This window comes from Diuraphis noxia, unplaced genomic scaffold, assembly GCF_037042655.1.
Source record: "Diuraphis noxia isolate RWA-SAM2 unplaced genomic scaffold, SU_Dnox_SAM2 contig0005, whole genome shotgun sequence".
Classification (NCBI taxonomy): Eukaryota; Metazoa; Arthropoda; class Insecta; order Hemiptera; family Aphididae; genus Diuraphis; species Diuraphis noxia.
This window is the reverse complement of record NW_028301715.1, coordinates 18922312-18943410: the sequence shown is the minus strand read 5'-3', so window position 1 is coordinate 18943410 and position 21099 is coordinate 18922312. Positions and strand designations below refer to the sequence as shown.

The window sequence follows — 21099 nt, the reverse complement described above, 5'->3', positions numbered from 1 at the left end:
TAGTTGATATTAACTCAAATAATATTTTTTGAACAAATGCCACAGTTATATTTTTCTGAAAAATATATGCACTAAATTATGACTTGTATTTAACGTTTAATTATATTTCTGATATTAAATAATAATACAGTTTTTACACTATAATAATATTATTTTCTCCGTTTATTTTAACCTCGAATTCAGTTTTTTTAAACCTAAATTTCAAAGATTTATTGTAATTGAACTATGGCTTTTCCATCTGCTTTTCCATCTGCTTTTTATTTATCCATTCGTAATTTTCATTGTAAAAACTTAAGTAATATTTTATATTTATTATTTAAAATATTATAACAAAAAATAGTAATATTGTGTAAACATGAATAAATATAGGTATGTAATGTGTGAATTGTTTAGCATTAGTAGCGTTTTGATTCTATTAATGTCACTACCAACATTGCATTTACAATATATTATGTTCTAATGTACGAAGTTAAGCATAAAAATACCTTTTTTTTATAAGGAAATGTAAACTTAATAAAATGAATAAAAGTTTTCATTATTTATTTTCATTTAATAAATATTTAAAGCTGTGTGAGGTACATAATATATAACATAATAATATATCATAAACATTATACATATATGTACCGGATTTCGAGCATTCGTGAAACAACCTTAACACAGAACTTGTCAAACTGTCAAAAAAAGTACGATCAATAACCTTTGTGGGTACATCGATCAAGAGATGTCTGTTTTCTTCTCTAAAAGGCACTCGTTTAAACGTTTAATTTTTGTTTTCACTTAAAGGCCGCATCCTTAATAATATGTTAAAAATCATTTTGATGTTTATAATGCACACAAAATATAAATAAGAATGAAAAAATACATTACACGAATAATGAGTCTTGTTTGCACTTGCTTTTTTTTTTTTTTAATTGGTAATGAAGATTTCGTATTATATATAATAATAATATAATAATATATATAATATTATAATAATATTTAAATCATAGTGTACCTAAATTGCCTATACAAGACGCCGTGTTACTGGAACGTTGTTACAAAAATGTTTTGAATAAAAGTATGTTGCCATGGACGTTTTTGTTTTCTAAAATAATAATTTATGAACAGAATAAATTCTCTTCACCATAATTAAGTCAATATAAAATAATCAAAATCGCTACTGCATAATTATTAAAAAAAAACTAATCTATTTTAAAATACTTTCAACGTAGTATTATTAAAACTGTAACAACTCTTTGACTTAACATGTTATACCTTGTACCAACCTTTATGTGAAAACCCCATTTGACGGATTGCTAAAGAATTTTTTTAACGATAATGATGATAAATATATTATAAAAAATGTTTAGATTATAAGATATTTCTTATTTTCCATACAATATTATCATTTTATATCCATTTATCTCATCATGACAACTAATAGCTAGGTTTTTCAGATATAAAATAAAATTTAATATTTATAAATTCGCCACGAATTGTAATATATATTATATAATCTTACCAGAAGGTTAAATTATTTTAGTTCATTCTCAAAAAATTCACTTTTATTATTAGGTATAATAATATTAACAATATCATACCGATATTCATGTACTGACCTCGTATATTTAGTTGATTTTTAATAAATAATATACAATAGTAAAATTGTTGATAGACTTTTTGAAAATCCACGATTATTAAATTATATAATTAAATAAAAAAAAAATTTGTTTTTTAAATATATTTTTAGATATTAAATTATAATTAAAAACATCAATCTTTGAGTATTTAAAATTATTTCTAATAGGTACGTAAATTATTATTTTCTATGCACAATTAATTTTTATACGATTCCGGTAAATACCATTCTTTGGAACACGTAGATTTGAGTTAATTTTATATCACCAATGATCAATAATATTATATTAAACGCGATGTTCTTGTCAAATATTAGTTCAACGTTTCGCATATTACGAATATTATAATGTTCTATTTTATAATTCTTCAAATATCCATAGAAATATATGCTGTACTGTCGTCTCCACTCTGAAACTTGTTTCGGATTAAAAGATTTATCGATGAATTAACATTTAATACAATATATTGCTTATAATATTATTATAAAATATCACATAGATTGTTATCAATGATGAACACTATAAAAACCCTACAAATATATTATTATTATTATCATACTGCAGTTCATCAATTTTTTGAATTCTTTGTTTACACGCATTGTATTTTAGGATCGGTGACTTACCTGTATTTGTTTGAGTTTTTATTGGTATTTTTCTATCGAACAAACATTGTACAGCGCTTGACTGGCGTACCACTATATACACAAAAAGGTGCCAAGTGCAAGTCGATGTTGGGGGTAGGGTGGAGAGTTCTGGGGGCTTGGATATTTGTGGTAGTGGCAGTCGGTGTTAGTGATGGTGGTGAGTAAATGTGTATAGGCCGCAACAGTTGGCTGAAATGCGATCGATGCGCAGGCGCCACAGTAGTCGATGGACGCGCAGATTTCCACAGTGATATATTATTATTATTATATATGTATCACATTATACATATGTATATTTATTTTAAACACATATTTACACTTATATCGGGTGATCCATTAAATGTATGACACTCATTATTTCAAAAACTGTTAACGTTTATAAAAATATATACTTTTTACCATTTTCATTCTAATTTTTTTAACGACAACATGCATTTTTTGTAATTCCTTATTTTAAATCAAAATATTTTTTTGAGTGCTTTGAAATATAAAAATCCTATTTCGGACCAGTAGTTTATAATATACCCTCCTATGTTAGTATGCTGGTCCACTATATTATATTCAACCCGCTTATCTAAATTTGTCATACATGTATCTATAATAATCTAACCACTTGTCTAAAATTCGATTTTTATAGTTCAAAAAACTTCTAATACAAAATTGAAATACATGATGTCACTCAAAAAAAAAAAAAAAAAATTGAATAGTGCTGTTATTAGTAACGATTTAATGTTATACAAACAAATATTTCAAAAACTTAGTTGTTTGTATTATAATAAAGATAATGTCTTACGTTAAAATTATCACCCCGTATATATTATATATTCATAGTTTATGGTTTGAATAAGATGAATAATATATATATATATATATAATACATATATATATTCCAAGCAGTTTTTTCTCTCTATTTTATTTTTCGTTTTTTTTTTTTTTTTGTTGGTGGTGTGTGCTTGGAGGCCACGTCTGCCGCTACCGCCGCTACACAGTCGGCGCCGCCTAACAACAGGTAACTCGCCCGTAGCCGACGCGCTGCCCGAAACGTCTGTTTTCGTACACCACTCGTCGTGTGCCGTCGTGTTATCGCCGCGTTCGCTGTCGTCGTAAAGTCGTAAACGTAGTCGTCGTCACCGATTCCGCCGCTGCAATAACTTAGACTCCGTTGACATACGTCTTCCCAAATATATTATATCAAATTACCGTCTCTGTATGTTTCCGTTTCTCTCTCTTTCTCTATCTATCTATCTATGTATCTCTCTATCCATCCATATCACTGACATAATATTAAATCCATATTATAAAGTAGTATTTACGAGTTTAGTAAAATCATTTTCACAATCACTACACCAGAACGTCCATCATTTTTGCAAAATATTTTACATGACGTGATATTATTATAGTATAGTATGTATGTATGCATTTTTAATTTTTATATTTGTAAATATTGTACTGACACATAACCGTTCATCAAAACCTCATCGAGTCAGATTCCCACATAGTAGTTTCCATGTGTCTCGTGTTACAAATTTTCATAATAGTTTAATAGTTATAATATTTATATAACACACTCGGTCGAAGTTAATAATGGCCATTCGTTACCGAATCGAACACACTTTAATCAGGTCAATTATAGACAAGTGTAAATCATTTGGCGTGCATTGACCACATACGCTGTGGGTCAACTAGCCCGTTTGGCACGCAGTGAATAAGGTTAACAACTACAACAAATAATTAGTATCGTCGTTCCAAATTTGATTAATATTAATAGATAAAATTATACTGGAAAATCTTAGAATATTTTTGAAATTCTACTAATTATCTAATTATAAGTAACACTATATGCAATATGCATGCACATCAAAATTGTTCATCTGATTATTTTATATAAGGTATAAATAACAAAATTGATCATCAAATAAAATAAAATATGGTCTTTCGTAACTAAATTAACTTAATTTACTCACTACCTAACTGTTACTGATCCTTAAAAGTGTTGTCATAAATAATTAAGAACATAACAAAAGTTATTATTTTAGAGTTACATTATTATTTAATCGATTTATTATATTATAATTGAATACATTTAGTATCTTAAATCTTAAATACTAAATATGTAGGTACATCAATAGGTTTTTAATTTTTTCTAATATTGAGCTGTACCTATGTGTATACTGTAGAATTAATTTTTGCGCACATGTAGTTATATAAGACAGCCATGATGTACTTTTTTATTTAGACAAACAATAACAGATGAAAATCAAATATTTTTTAAGTACATAGAGTCATAGATATATTATTATGTTAATATTTTTATAAAATCAAGCATTGTATTTGAAAAATTAGGTATTATATTATATTACTAGCTGAACCCGTGCACTTCGTAGCCCGTTAAAAATTCTCTTTTATGGTCCATAGTTCATATTGTGTGTTAAATTAATTTCATCTGATGATGCTATCAGTATATTTTTATACATAATGATAGATAGTGGTTAAAATATATTATAATCTTACAACGATATTCAATTTCGTATATCACTATGTAATTTTTTCCTTTTTTTCTATATAATGTTGACAATTTAAATATTCAATTCAATGATATTTATGCATAACACTTTCTAACTTACCATATGTCTAATAAAATTCTGTACCAAATTTTGTCGCAATCGGTCCAGCTTTTTAAGAATGTATATAGAACTACCAGATACATATTATATATATAACCATCACTATTAACACAGAACAATAATAACCGCTAATAATAACCGTCACTAAAGGAACCATTTATGTACAAATAAATGAACTACAGTTTTAAATAGGAATTACATAACATTGGTGTTCTATAATTCTTGTAAGCTTCATAACTAATATAAAAATATTATAAAACAAACGCTTACTCATAGGTTAGGTTTAAAGGATTGATTAAAATATTTAATGTATTTTAAATAATCTTTAAAAGGTTAGTGTGGCGTAATTTGTTTTTAAAATTTTATATTTTATCAATAATGAGTTTGTAAAATAAAATCACTAAAGATTCAGAGCATTATTAGTTTTAAAAACTGTAAGCATCCTTTCAAATTATAAAATTACGTAGTTAATTCTTCATTTAAATAGATTTTTTACTATCAAATCTTAATATAAAATGATGTAAGATTTAAATTATATTTTACTGCTAAGAAAAAAAATTTAAACATTATAAACGATTTTAACTATTTTTTTTTTTGTATATAGATGTTTATTCATCCATAATAAGATTCTAAAATTCGGTTGTTATATTTGAAAAACCATTGTGAATAAAAAAAACTAAATTGAATTTGTTGACTATAAGCTTTTTAAAGCGTTAGCTTGTTATACTTATGTCCCTATTCGTTTATTTGATTTTTAACGTTCTCCAATCGTATTTATTATTTCGTTGACTGTCAGTTTTTGTATAAAAGAATGCATTGTATGTTGACCAAATTCAATTCAATGTTGATTATAAATATTTTATGGTAGGAAAACATTACCAAAAATTGTAAACTACGTATATTCTTAAATTTATCTTTGTTATGGGAGAATTTATAGTACCTATAATTTTGAATTAAAATAAATATTTCAAGAAATATGAATTGATAAGTTGTTTTACGTTTTATTTTTTTACATTCAATAATATATTATTTATATACAATTTAAATGCATATAGTCATATTACCATAACAGTTTTTATATTTATTCATTTTATGTTATTAATTGTACTAACCACTTGATTTTTTGATTTTCTTTTTCAAATGTGACATAACCACATTGACTTTGAACTTATAGGTTATTCTAACTTAACTTTTTAATTTATATATTTATATACGATAAAAAATTTAAAAATTAATTAATGTTAATTCTTTATTATTACTATAGATTTCATTTGCATATTTTTTTTGTAGATGAATTATTTATCAACTCCAAAATGATTTGACATTTTAACGACTATGTATAGTTTTATTTTCCACTCAAAATGATTTTGATTGTATTTTGTATATTTATTTAAGTTACAAAATGTCAAGAAAATCATTGTTTGATGATAAGCTAAGAGTTATTTTTTAATGATGCAAATGAAAAATAAAAATACAGTTTTAAAAATAGTTTAAAATATTATTAAAACCATACTTCCTACATATCATACAAGTTTGCAAATCCGTGATACGATAACTTTTACTTCGCAGTTTATACAAAGTGGTTTCTTCTTATTACTTTATTTTAATTGTTATTAGCATACAATTATGCAAATAACTTTTTGTAAATAACACTGATGACGTAAAATATGCAAAGTTCGCATTTAAACTTCTATGTAGCGTTTTAAAAATATGACTTTTGTGTATTTAATTAACACATACATATTATTTCTTAAGTATTACATAATTAACAAAAACCTTAAACTTGAAATTATATTACGTTAATAGTGATATTATCCCCATGGTTTTAATTATTTTATTTTTTTAAATTATTTATTTTTACGTTTAAACATATTTGATTTAATTAAATGTGTGTTTAATAATAATCAACTAATGAACTAATAAGAGACTTTTGAATATTTTAGTTTTTGAGTGGAGTGAAGAATGTATTGATACTCTATGATGAGTTATTTTTTTTTGTGTCTGTCATCGCGTTTTGGGGAAGTAAAAATGCTTCAATTTTCGACTTTAATACCACGTTAGATCTGAAAGTGAATCTAGTTGGTACTTTGGGGGTCAAAAGTAAAAAATTCTCAATTCTAAATAATTGGGATAAACAAACTACGCACAATTAGTTTTCGAAAAAATCGATTATTTTGTTTTTTGATGTAATATTAAAACAAATGATCGCAGATATTTGAAATTTTCATTGAATGTTTATTTAGGTATTTTCTCTATTTGATAAAATTTTCAAAAATTTTCGAAATATTTTAATTTTTTTGAGTTGTTTACTGACATTTTAATTTTTCAACTTTTTTAGTTTTTTTTCTATAAATATCGATAAAAAAATTATTGGTTGGGTCAAAAATCTTCAAAATTTAATATAAGGCTTCTAACATATTGTTTCGATAGCAGTTAAAAAATATTAAAAATACATTTTCATTTTTTTGATTTTTTTTTATAAGCATTTAAAGTTAAATTTTTTAATAAATACGTGAAAATTACGGCAATGTTCAAATTATCTTAGATAGAAATTTATAAAATTGTTTCTTATAAATCTAAGATTTGAAAATTTAATTCAAGATTCCTTATAAGTTTGTCAAATTTATACCTTTATCAAAAAAAAAAAAAGTCCACTGGTAAGTAAATTATTTTAATAAGTATTAATAATAATTAATGAGTAATGATAATCTATAATATATCCTAGACAGATAAACCATCTCCGCTCAGAATTGTTTTTCCTATACAATGATATAATGTATCGGATTCAAATTTAATTCCATCCATTACTGTAACCCACTTATTGTAATCTACTGTACAGCAGAGCAATATCCATTTTCCCGCTTTTTTTATATTAAAATACAAACTTATTTTTTAATTGTTATGAACCTACAATGTTTTTTTAAGCATAACTTTTTTGTTTAAAAGGTTCATTTTATAGAATTATAATGTGTTGTTTTTATCGAATAAAAATGTGTTCGTTAAATTCGTTTTAAAAATTTTCTCACATGTTCGTTTGTTAAATATATTAGTAGTATGTTTTTACGTATCTTCGTATCTATTAATTCATAAGTATTCAACAATGTTTTTCTAATTCAATTTTGAATTCTAATTGTAGGTTATGATTGTAAAATATTTTTTATTTTATGCATAGCATTTTGATACATCCGAAAATGATTTGAAAAATGACGCTGTACTTATTTTAAATTCTAAGATGAAATACATTTTACATGGTTTCATTTATTTGTGCTTTAATAACTATTTTTCAATCTCCAAAGTAATAAATTTATTAAGTTTAAAATATTGCAATAATAAACTTGTTGAATCATTATACATTATAACATTTTTAATTAATTACAAAACATGCATTAATCGATTGTACTTGTCTTATTAAATGATTGTTGGTATGAACAGATTCTTCTTCTTCTTCTTAGGCTTGAGATAGACCATTTAGGTTTAATGCTGCTTCTAAAATTCCTCTCCATTGCATTCTATCTACTGCCAAATTGATGTTATAAGTAGGGTCCACTCATGTCAAATCTTTCTTCACGGTATCGAACCATCTTTGCCGTGGTCTCCCTATGGGTCTTTTTCCATTCAGATTTCCATTGAGCACTTTTCTTATAAGAGATACTTCTGTACGCCACACACGAATAGATTGGATAAACATTAAACAAAGTTAAGATAATCTGTAAGAATCCATCATCTTAATTTATACAAATCTTATTTGTTTCAATTACTTCATATTAAGCATTGTAATATACATCAAAATGATTCATCGAAGTAAAATATGAACTTAATGATGATTTTTGCGTATTATTTGTTAAATTCTGTATTTTTGTCTCCTAACGATTTGCTTTAATGTTATGTGTATTCAGAACCCCATCGTTGTTGTAAGAACAAAAAAAAAAACAATGCAAGCGCTACCTGAAGTTAAATCAATTGTCATGTTAAATGTGCATTTTTGATAAATTTGTTTGTATTTGGTTTTTTTCTTTCATAACTCATAATAGATTTTTTATAAACATTGGTACATATTTTTCGGGAATCGAATTTCATAAGAAGCATTTTCGTATAAAACACGCAATTAGTAGCTTTATGTACTATATGTAAAAATATATTATGAACATTATTCATCTTCAGAGTTGTTTGATAATTCATTCATTTTAAATTAGTTTGTTATATATACATTTATTATAATATGTTTTTAGTCCCTATTAGTTATTATCATTCAACATAAATACATAGATTCACATTTGGACTTAATTCGTGCAAGTACTAACGGAGAATGAGTTTCAGTCATCATTATTTGCAAATTCGTCAAATAGCGCCATAATAGTTATTTGGTACATGTGGTTTATATTCTTTGTACCAACATACTATTTTATCATTCAAGGACATTTTAATTTTAAACTTTCATTTGAAAAATGTATTTATCTCGAAATTATATAACACAAATAGTGCTGTTGTTTCTCGAGATTCAAAATTTAAAACTTAATATTCACGTATAACAAACTCTTATATAATTTTTTTTAAATTTGTTAATGAAAAAAAATACCATACAAAATTATTTTAAAACAAAAATATTAGAAAACGATTCAATACTGAATAACATATTCTAAATATGATAAATAGGATGAGTAAATGAGATATAGATATATTTTAAGTATCAATACTAGCTGTTTGATATTTTCTATTACATTTTTATATGAATGAGTAAAATAGATTGTAAAAAAAAAAATAGAACAATGTAGGTAATGGACTAATGAAAGGTTATAAACAAATAATACAATAATACAAGATACAATTATATAATAAGTATATAAGCAAATGCATTTTCATAAGTTTGAACTAAATTATAGTGAACAAAATATGAACAGTATTTTATTTTGATAAATTTGAGAATTTAATTTATTATTTTCTTCTATTTAAAAAAAATGAATAATAATTAAAATGCATTTTTTATGAAAAAAAATATTAAAATGTTAAAAAAAAATACCTACACGTTTTATTTCTAAGTGAAAATATAAACGCCACAAACCATTTCTATCATTTTTTTGATTAATTAATAGTATTTCTTGATGACACTTGAATTTAAATTAAAACACTAAATATTTGTTATAATATTGATAATTTATGATTTTTTCTATGTATGTACTCATATATTTAATAAATCACTTATTCGGTAAAATATATTTATTTATTTTAATGGTAAATACATAATATTTATCTTCCATACATTTTAATATGTACAGTATACATACTAAAAAATAATTTTTAATCCTATCAGACAGTTATTGTTATTTTATAGAATAATTTTACCTCTAAATTAGATTTTGCTTAATATCCACTTCAATATACCAATTTATACTATATATATTTAGATTGACACCATGTTGATATTACTCTATGAATAAATATCTTTATTTAATTAGTAAATTATTATCGAGAATCTGGTTTGGCGATCTATAAGGGAAATGTAATCTTTGGTAAATATATTATACAGGGTGTCCCGTGAGGATTTATCCATTGCGATATCTCTCGAAAAAATAGTGATACCGAAATCTGGTTTGGTAATAAAACTCATAGAGGTAAGAACTACAATTGTTTCATATTTAAATTGATTTTAATTTTTTCGTAAAAAAGTTAAAAAATATATTTTTATATTTAATTATTTCCAAAAAAAAATAAAGATAGCCATTTTGTAGAGTTTATATTTCTGAAAATAATGACGTTTCAAAATTATATTTTCATTAATTTCCCGATTTTTAATATTTTTTATAGTTTCGAGAAAAATTGCGAATTATTTAACACCATAATTTTATCAAACATGTGACCCGCCGCGCCACGCTCATTCCCATACGGCTGGCCGAATACTCTCCGTGTTCTTAATAGTTATAAATTTATAATCATATTTTATTTCATCAAAACTAGAAAAAATTAAATAAAAAAATATTTTTACAAAAACATTAAAATAAATTAAAATATGATATAATTTTTGTTCTTATCCCTGTGAATCTTATTATAAAACCAGAATTTTTATATCGCCATTATTTCGTGATATATCGCAATGGGTAAATCCTCGCGGGACACCCTGTATACCTATTGTATTACCACAATTAATACACTTAAAATATTATACTATACATTGTTCTCGTTATAAAATTATGTTTTTCGTTGAATAATTGTGTCAACTATTTATTATTGAAATCATTGACGAGATTATGGCTTATTGAGTTCTATAAACTCACTATTATTCTCACATACACAAATCGGTAACCTTTGATGGAACATAATATTACACATATACTACCTTTATACCAATATAATAATATACTACTGCGGGCGAAATCGATGAGCCAATTCATATTGTTCGCGACAACGTCATGGTGTGTGATAAATGAAATGGCTTTTTTGTTTGTCCGATTTTTCTTCCTTATGAAGACGATGACCATTTTTAACAAAGAATACGTTTGGTGGAAGACATAACGGACCTACACATAGCTACTGGACAAAAGGGACACAAAATGGATTTACTGATCGAAAGAGAATGGTGGAAATACCACGAATAGTATACAATATATATATACCTACTCACGTTTCATAGTATCTGTATAATGTATAGTTGGGAGGTTTTTTTACGGTTTTTTACTTAAGTATTTTTGGTCTCGGCCGTCTAATCTACACGATTAGCGCGAACAATACAATTCTGTGAGAAATCGTATTAAATGAATAAAAGATACCTGCCGAGTGTGCCTCTAGTTGGAAATATTGTCAATTAGGTTAATTTAATAAATTTGTACACACAGCAGGTTGCTGTTGCTGATAAATGTACCTCAGTATCAGGTACATCTAGACATCTGGTGATATTCATTGACGTGGAACATAAATCCAACTCGTGATGACCGTTGATAGTATTATTACCAAACTATATATTAATGGATGATGGAAATCACGAAGTTTATTCCATTAACGTTTGCCAATTAATTAAATCTAATGTAATTAAATTTAGTAAATTGCATAATATAATCGATATGTATTTTTTCAAGAATTTATTTTACACAAAAAATGAGCCTTTTTTTTTTGGAGTCACATATTTTAACATAGTATTATTATATTATAATATGTAGTAAAATCTATACACGATGAAACAGTTTTCATTTATTTATATCGTCTAAGCTTAAATTATTACATAAAAATAACAAATTCCATGTATTGTCACTTGTTGATAACACTATTTATCTTATTTATAAGCTATAATTTCTAGGTATTATTTTTAAAATTAAAACATATCAAAATAACTCAAAACTGTTATTTTAAGTAAATTTTATAAATTCAATCAATTTTATTTTATAATTTCAAACAATAAGAAAAAAATAAAAATAAATGGTCTACAAATTATAGTCTATGATAAACAATTGTTTATAAAAACATACTTATTAAATTATGTTTTTTATAATAACGTGAATTTCGATACTGTTTAAAATAAACCAATAATATGATGTTACCATACGTCTTTACCTATTTTATTCTAATAGGTAGGTATTGTAAATTATATACTATTGTATTAGTTAATATACACGTTATATAATGAATTATATTTTATTTTATCATTATATACCGTGTGTATTATTGTAAGAAATGAACAATGTATTATGTTAACAATAACTTACCTATTTTAATTTTATTTCTATGGTTTTATACAACAATATCTATCACTGATGATTATAAAATCGATATTACTTATATGTAAATAATATATCATAATTAAACCTCAAAGACATACATTTTATTAATTTAATCACTGAATATTGTTATTATTACATGATGTTGTTTAATAGTCTTGTTAAACTTTATAATTTCTAAAACTATCGAAATTATGAGTGTTCGTTTTGTGTATTAATACAGTTTGTTGAATAATATTATTGATTTCCAATACTATTGATTGTTTCTGTGAGTTCTATATTATTTATTCACAAAAATATTTCTGTGACATAATTATCTACACTGGAGATTTAAGTGTTTTAATTTAATATGCTTACATTTTATCATCATATGTATAATAATATGTTATTATTTTATTAAACATTTAATACACAGTAGTTTAATATAACCAACGTAATATGTGTATTATATCTGAAATGAATAGCTTTTCCCAATTAATTTTCGTTTATATAATATTATATCAATGAATTGCGGTAGTGTTAATCAAGGCAATTTTTTTTTTTAAAATAAAACTACGCTAAACTAAAACTTGAGAAAACTTTAAACTCTTACTTCCGAGTGAAAAAGCATTTGTCAAAAAGGTGAATATTATTGATTCGCTATGGTTGATATAGTACTTTCTTATAAATATAGTAATACATTTTCTTTTTCGGTTATCGTATAAAGGTGGTAATAATATCCGTTTTTTTTAGGGCGGACGAGGTTATAGGTGTATTGGGTCTATTTTTTTAAATTTTAAATCTGATATATCGACTTTATGTCATGTTCGTCGTTTTATTTTAAGCTTATTATAAATTCTATACTGAATTGTGACACTATAAATACGTAAATAAAGTAATAAGGCATTAAATAATTAAAATTCAACGTATTTGATATTTTTAGAACGGTATTGAAATGGATCGATGATAAAATTTAGTTAATTGTTTCTGTACCACGTATTAAATATTTATATAATGATAAATTTGTTTTTTTTTTGTTTTGAACAGTGGTTATACAATGTTCAAACATTTGAAAAAAAAATCAAACTCGACTAGTTTTATTAAATATAATTTAAATGTAATTATAGCATAATATATGGTATAAATAATTAAGTAAATATTACAAAATATCCAAACTATGGCTACTGATAACAAATTAATAAAAGTGATGGTATTCATAAATTTATATATGTTATAAGTTGAAGAAAAAAATGTTTAAAAATTACATTAAGTTTTTGTCAAAAAAAAAAATTCAATCATTCTTAGGTTAAGTTAGGTTTTAGTTAGTTTAATTATTATTATTATTGTTTTAGTTTTTTTACTAGTTTCTTTTTTACCCATACAAATTTAATTGATACTTAATCTCGCGAGTTAATTTTTATTTATATGTAATTCGAATTTTGATTAAAATATGTATGATTATCTTATTAACTTATCCGCAGTGATTAACTATAAGAAATATATATATATATTTTTTTTTAAAAGAAGAATTATTGAGTATCGAAAATCAAACATCATAATTGCAATAATTATAGGTTAAAAATTGTTTTAATATAAATATATTCCAATGGTTTTTGATTAATTATTATTATATAAGCATTATCCGTGTTATCAATGTCATAATTATACTAATATTTTTCCGTAATCAATTTTTCTAAATTCTAAATTAAATCGAAATTTATTTTAATTTTCTCATAATAGTGTCACTTTAAATTCGTGTTACTTCAATAGTTTTTAGCAAATCCATTAGGTTTAAATTAATTGACACGTTCAACCACTTCTACGTATAAGTACATAATTATTTTTGAATATCTAAAGTTTTGTTTAGTTTGTCCAAAGTAATATAATTTTATGTATCTCCATTACTCTGTAGTTTATCAATTCGCAAAGTTCTACCTATCAATAATACAGATGTGTATGTTTTTTCAATGCAAATACATTTATAGCAAATAATTCATAAATGTATGTCTTATGATATCTTGAGTTACCTACTTTTTTTTTGACCACGAATAATTTATGATTATGATCAATTCAAAATCTATTAAATTCTAATTTGATTAATGTGTTTTGTTGTTTACAGTGGTAAGTTTAAAAATAAAAAATTTGTGTAAGTTGTATTGTATTACATAGAACTTCAGACTTGACAGTTTAAAAATGTATCAATAATGTCATGTTTGAGTTTGGTGAGATACATTTTTTTTTATAATACTACTCGTATATAATCTAATAATTTTTATCTGTTAATACTTAAACAAACTGTTAAAGTGTTTGTAAATATTTCAAAAAAATATCAAACTTCATGACAAGAATAAAGAGTAAACATATTAGCTCATGATAAAATAATATCATTTATATATTTACTGAAATACCGAATAGTCCAGTCGAATTCTCCTCGAGAATCAATATAAAATAATTAAAATATTATTGTAGAAAAACTTGAATTGTGCAGTTATTTTGTTTGTTCAACGAGCATACCAAACAAATATCATTAATACTTGAAAACACATAACATGTGCAAAGAGTTTTCGCCGTTGTCGTTGAGCGTGTGCTCACAAAATTATTTTATATTGTTATATTATATAGCCATAAGTATAATAATATATTATACAGGGTGGGGCGTGGTTACTTCCTTATTTTAAAAAATCATAACACAAAAAGTATAGGCAATATTGATTTAATTATTTGTTCTGTGTATAGGGGTACATTTAAAGTTTTATTTTATTTGGTTTTAAAAACGGCATCTTGAAGGTGGCCACCATTCTCGACTTCTCGTCAATGCACTGAGATAGTCGGAATTTGAAATTGTAATCCACTTTTTCCAGCATATTTGTGCTTATGTCGGCAATAGCAGCACGAATATTGTTTTTGAGATGACCAAGGGCCTTTGGACGATATATGTACCCCAACGATTTTAGGTAGCCCCACAGAAAAAAATCACATGGGGCTAAATCTGCAGGAGATCGTGCTGGCCACTGAAGATCACCTCTAAGAGAGATGAGCCGTTCGGGGAAGATATCCATTGACCTTCTTGCCGTGTGAGTTGAACGAGTCATAACAAAAACCTTAGATATTGCGCTTTCGAACAAGCCATAAACCAACGCTATACTATTAATAGCCGCTCAGTTGCGAGAGTTTCAGATAAAGAAGTAACCACGTCCCACCCTGTACCTGCGTTATATTTAATGTTAAAATACTTTTTCTAGTTTTTTCACTATTGGTACTTAATATTTTATTACTCGTTGAAATATTATACAGTTCGCATTCGGTGGTTGGTATTATTGTCATGAATGACGTGATGCCTATACCACAAAAGTAACTGAAATTGCACTATATGGAAAAATGTAAATAATTAATCCTTATCGTAAATTACGCCCAATACGTTTCAGATACCTATTATGCATTTATAATTTAATATATGAATTACATTGCGTTCCAAACAGTGGCGTATCCCTCTTCCCGGAATGTATGGTTTGTACGGGCGTAATTAATTAGAATTTAAGAGGGAGTGTTGAAATTTTAATTTTTTTGTATCCCCCCCCCCCTGAAATTAATTTCTACATACGCCACTGATTCCAAATATTTTGAGTTATCCATCCTGTGTAGAAATTCGTATTTAGAAGTAACATTATTTTTACCATAGTTATTTAGCAATAAATGGAAGACACTGTATGGTAACAATAATTATGCAGTATGATCATTGATAAGAACATATGTTTATTTCTTTAAGGTGTCTGTTTATATAGAGGTATCAATGCAATATTTATACGCTTATAATTGTAATGGAAAACTAAGCGTGTTTAATTGTTATTATCACTGTGGCTACAGTGAACATTGAGTAGTAATAATATTGTGATGATATTACAATAAATCAGGCTAAATAAAATTAGTGTTTTATTCCTTTTGAACTTAAAATATCGACTCACATAAATATCAGGCATTAAAAATAAAAATTATGTGGAAGAATGCGCAATTGAGAAATAATCGTATTATATCAATCTTTAATCCAAAATAGTATCCGAAAATAAAATAGAGATCAATAACGATCGGCTACTGACTTAACTATTTTTTTTTTTTTAAACAATCATTACGTACAATGGCGTGACGAAGAGTAATTTCAGAGGAAATTTTCTCTGGGATTTTTCAAATATTGTGGGGTGGGTATCAAGAATTGTACTTATTTACATGCAAAATCATGTGGGGTAGCCCATATACATGAGGGGCTGCCTCTGGAATATTTTTAGTTCGCCACGCCACTGACTACGTAATTCATTTTTCGTTAATTTATTATAATATTCTATTGGCAACTAAATGGGAAATTGGTCGCTGACGTGGTTTTGATGGACTGTGCGTTGTACGTGTGCAGTAAGAATCTACCAAAATTTATTATTACCTGTATTTTTTGTTCAAGACGAGTTACGATATTCGATTAATCGTAAATCGTTCGGTGGTCGTGACGTGGTGACGTAGCGCGGTCGTCCGAACCGGTGACACCCCTGCCGGCCGCGGCGTTGTGACCGCACCGCCTGCCCGCCCACCGTGGCGACGCGCCACGATCCGTGCGGCCATGCAGCCACGCCGCCGACAACATGTTGGCCGCGCTAACAGTTTATCGGGAACGTCTGAGCGAGTGGTTGCGGGAAGTGACGGTGTCTGGTAATTACCTCGTGGCTACCAGTACCGCAGACGACACCGGTACGATGGATCGCGAAAACAGCACGGCAACAGCACCATCACCGGTGGCCAAGCAGGTGCAGCCGCCTCCTCCGACACGGTCTACGTCTGATGACCGGCCACTGTCCCGACCACACGTGGACCCATCCGAGGAGGAGTACATAGCTACGGTACTGTCTTCCATGCCTGAAGATATGCCCTTACCACCTTTGGCGTACACTAGACGCCGATCAAGCAGCAAAACGCACACACGTCTGTACCGGATACGGTTACCGCCCAAACCGAGAAGGGCTAAAAGGTAAACAGTTTATTGCCCAATCGGTCGTGCAACAGTTGCGTCTGAAACTGAGAAATTCGTATTTTGGCCATATCGCCATATCATAGTTATATTTTGTCACTGAGGTCAAACATAATTTTAGTGCCTCTTATAATGATTATACCTCTCCACTAACAAAATGAAAAACATTTTAAAGTTTTTCCATAATTTAATATGTACACAGATATAATTACTCTGTTGTATCGTGAAGGTGCATACCTACACATTTTATAATTATTATTTTAAATAAAAATAAATCTTTAAACATTCTAGCATTTTTCTTTGATGTGAGACACAAAATTTACAATTTATTGCCAGACCACCATATAATATACATATATCACTCTAGATCCCAAATTTATTTTAGAACCATTATTTCAATATTGCACTCATTATTTTTTACGGTAAATATATAACATATAACCCTATTATACTACATAATATAATATAATATAAATAATATCTGACATTACCATTATTTATGTATATATATTTTTTTAATATTTAAAGTTTTTCTGACAATAATCATCTAAACTTAGGCATACAGACCAATAATTACATTTATCTTTCAGTTTTTTCTTCAAGGGTGATAAACAATAGGTTTTAGGTTAGGTTAAGTTTTGTTACACTGTCATTGTGTTTTATTATTATTTTTATTTTTTAAATTTGAAATAAAATTTCTTCTTATACGAATTTTAAAATATTTAAAAAAAAAAATTAAAAAACGATTAAATTAAATATCCAAGCTATCTAAAATGTAATTTTGAATCTATAAATTAAAAAATGTGCACATCTCAGAAAATGACAGTCAAATCACCTACTCATACGTTACTCGAATTAATTAAATCAAGTTTTAGTGGTACGGTGACTGTTTATCAATGCAATGTATCATAGACTTATGCCATTTGCTTATTAATTGTTTATGTTACATTAAAAGATAGTAACGGTAGAAGCTATAAATCCTATGTACGCTAAAATGAATTTAATTTTAATATTTTTAATGAATATTGTGGTGAGGTTTAATGGTTTAAAGTATTTGAAGAACTATTATTTGCAATTAATTATTATTAACTTATTAATGTCATATAAAATAGTTTATTTATGTCACACATACATTGGCGAATGGCAATGTTTATAATTAATCCATATTCATAGAAAGTAAAATGTAAATTACTTATAATATAATATAATTATACACATATCCCGCAACAGATCATCGTTTATCGAAGGGGCGTGTTCTGGTATTTTTTGTACAGAATCACGGTTGTAAAAATTGCTTTTTTTAACATAATATAATGGTGTATATTTAATCATTATTATAACTTTAAGCCTGAGCTTATTATAAAATCTATACCGAAAAAATCTCTAAAATATGCAGCTAAATGTATGAGAAAAAACGTGGGAATATATACCTATATGAAAATATGCACTGATTAATATAGATACAATATAATATCAATTGTAAAAGTACTAGAAAGTGTCGAAAATACATTTTTTTTTTTTTGTAATTTATAACTAAAAATTCAAAAATATGCTAAATTTTATCTTATATATAATTTTAGAAATTAAATACGTATACAGCTGCACCAATAAACTTACATAGAATATTAAATAACTATTGATATAAGTTCTAAATTCATTTTTGAAACCAATATATAAATATAATTATTTAAATTCCAAACATTACGCGAGTATATCATTTCAGAATAGCTCGGATATTTTTAGACATATAAAATATTCAAATTTTTTAATTTATAGGTTTTATTTTTATTTTTATTTTTCCTTTTTAATTAACCTGAATCTAATACAATTCTGAATTCTCCTCTTTATAATATTTGAATATTTAAAAAAAAAAGTACATCAAATTTTTTTTAAATAATCTTGTTCATTAACAAGAATACTATTTAATTAATCGAACGCACTCCGTCTTATATACATATTACATTTACTGAGTGCAGAACATTTTTGTGTGTGTATAGTGTATATATTTAATTATATATTTTATAGAGAAAAAAAAGATATAAATTCTTTCAACCATTACAATCATTATAAGATACTATATTACTATATTGTTATTATTATCATCATCCAGACGGTGGTGGACACAATCGGCTATTGGTCCGGTCTTGTTTTCTTCGTTCTGTACTAATGAGATTTTCGGAAAATCAGTGTACCGACAAATCCCATTTATGAATGGAAAAATCAAGTCGAAAATTACAATTGAAATTTGGCACAAACGTTTGTCGTGATCGTTTTTCGAATCGACATCATTATTGTGTGTATGATAGGACACGTGTAACTGAACTGAAATTGTTTATGCGCTCATCAATTTCGTTTGTTAGATTAGTCGAATAAAAATAAAACTAATGCCAATACTAATAATTGTATTCGGTGTCGTTGCTTCGATAGGATAAAACTTTATATTTTTTAATACCATGCCACACTTAAAAATCTCTTAATCATACATTACTGAGTGTTTCACAAAGTATGCACACCTACTCTATACTAATTAACTTAAAAATTCACTTTTGGAATTTTCAAGTAAACTTAACGATTATATTTTAAATTATTTAGATTTTTATATCATCAAGTGTCTTATGAGGGAAAAATTTAAAAAAAAACCCATTTTTAAATTTAAATTGAGAGATAATCAGACGGCTTTTTAAAAAAATGACAAAGTATCTGAACCAAAATTCAAATGAGTAATTTTATTATTGATTGAAATGTATAAGATATTGATAAAAGTCCAAAAAATGCATTATCAAAAATATAAATTAGGTATAATATTGAGGATATTTATATTATATTTGATTGATTTTCAAAAAAAAATAAATCTTTAATACTCAAATATTATTAACTAGCACTTTCAAACAATCATAACCCTCATATATTTAAAATACATAATAATATAAGACCTATTATAAAGTTAAATAACTCAAAAAAATTCTTTAGAAATTTGTTTTAAATATATTAACATTTTCTAATGAAAAATGTATAGCAAAAAGGTACATTCTCAGTTAAAAAAAAAATAAGTTATTATTACTAAAAAGATACTTCTGAAATGGTATAAAATATATTCGTTCTTATTTAATTTATGAAAAAGAGTTCTTAAACCAACATTTAAAAAAAAAAAAAAAAAAAATACCTTCAACAATCAAAATTTAAAAAATGGTGCACACCTTATTTATAAAAATAAATTTGTATTATCACAAGATACTCATAAATAGTCCCATGTATTTAAAAATTTGACACTTGAGTATAATATTTAAAAGTTCTGAAAACCAAAATTTTAACAATTTAATTATAAAATGGTAGTGAGAATGCTTTGATTGCTTTGTGAATTTTCCTGTTACCAATAAAATGTCTGCCAAAAATCACAATGTGATTTGGAACCCCGAAAATAAATCAGCCATAATAAGAAATTAACATATTAACAGCCATAATGTGCCACGTTAGTAGTATTATGCAAATCGGCCAACAATCTTCATTAATGTTGCTTCGATA

General features: G+C 26.0%; 1 protein-coding gene across 6 annotated transcripts in view; it reads left to right on the top strand.

Moving 5' to 3' along the window:
- Positions 1-21099, top strand: part of dnc (phosphodiesterase dunce) — a 625052-nt gene that overhangs the window by 455443 nt on the left and 148510 nt on the right. Inside the window, exon 1 of one of the 6 annotated variants that reach the window (XM_089229246.1) lies at positions 17233-17577. The exons of the other annotated variants lie outside the window; for them this stretch is intronic. Within the exon in view, the coding sequence (XP_089085372.1) occupies positions 17306-17577 (272 nt within the window). The 5' untranslated portion in view covers positions 17233-17305. Of the gene's footprint in view, positions 1-17232; positions 17578-21099 lie in introns of those variants that run through there. 6 annotated transcript variants of the gene reach the window in all.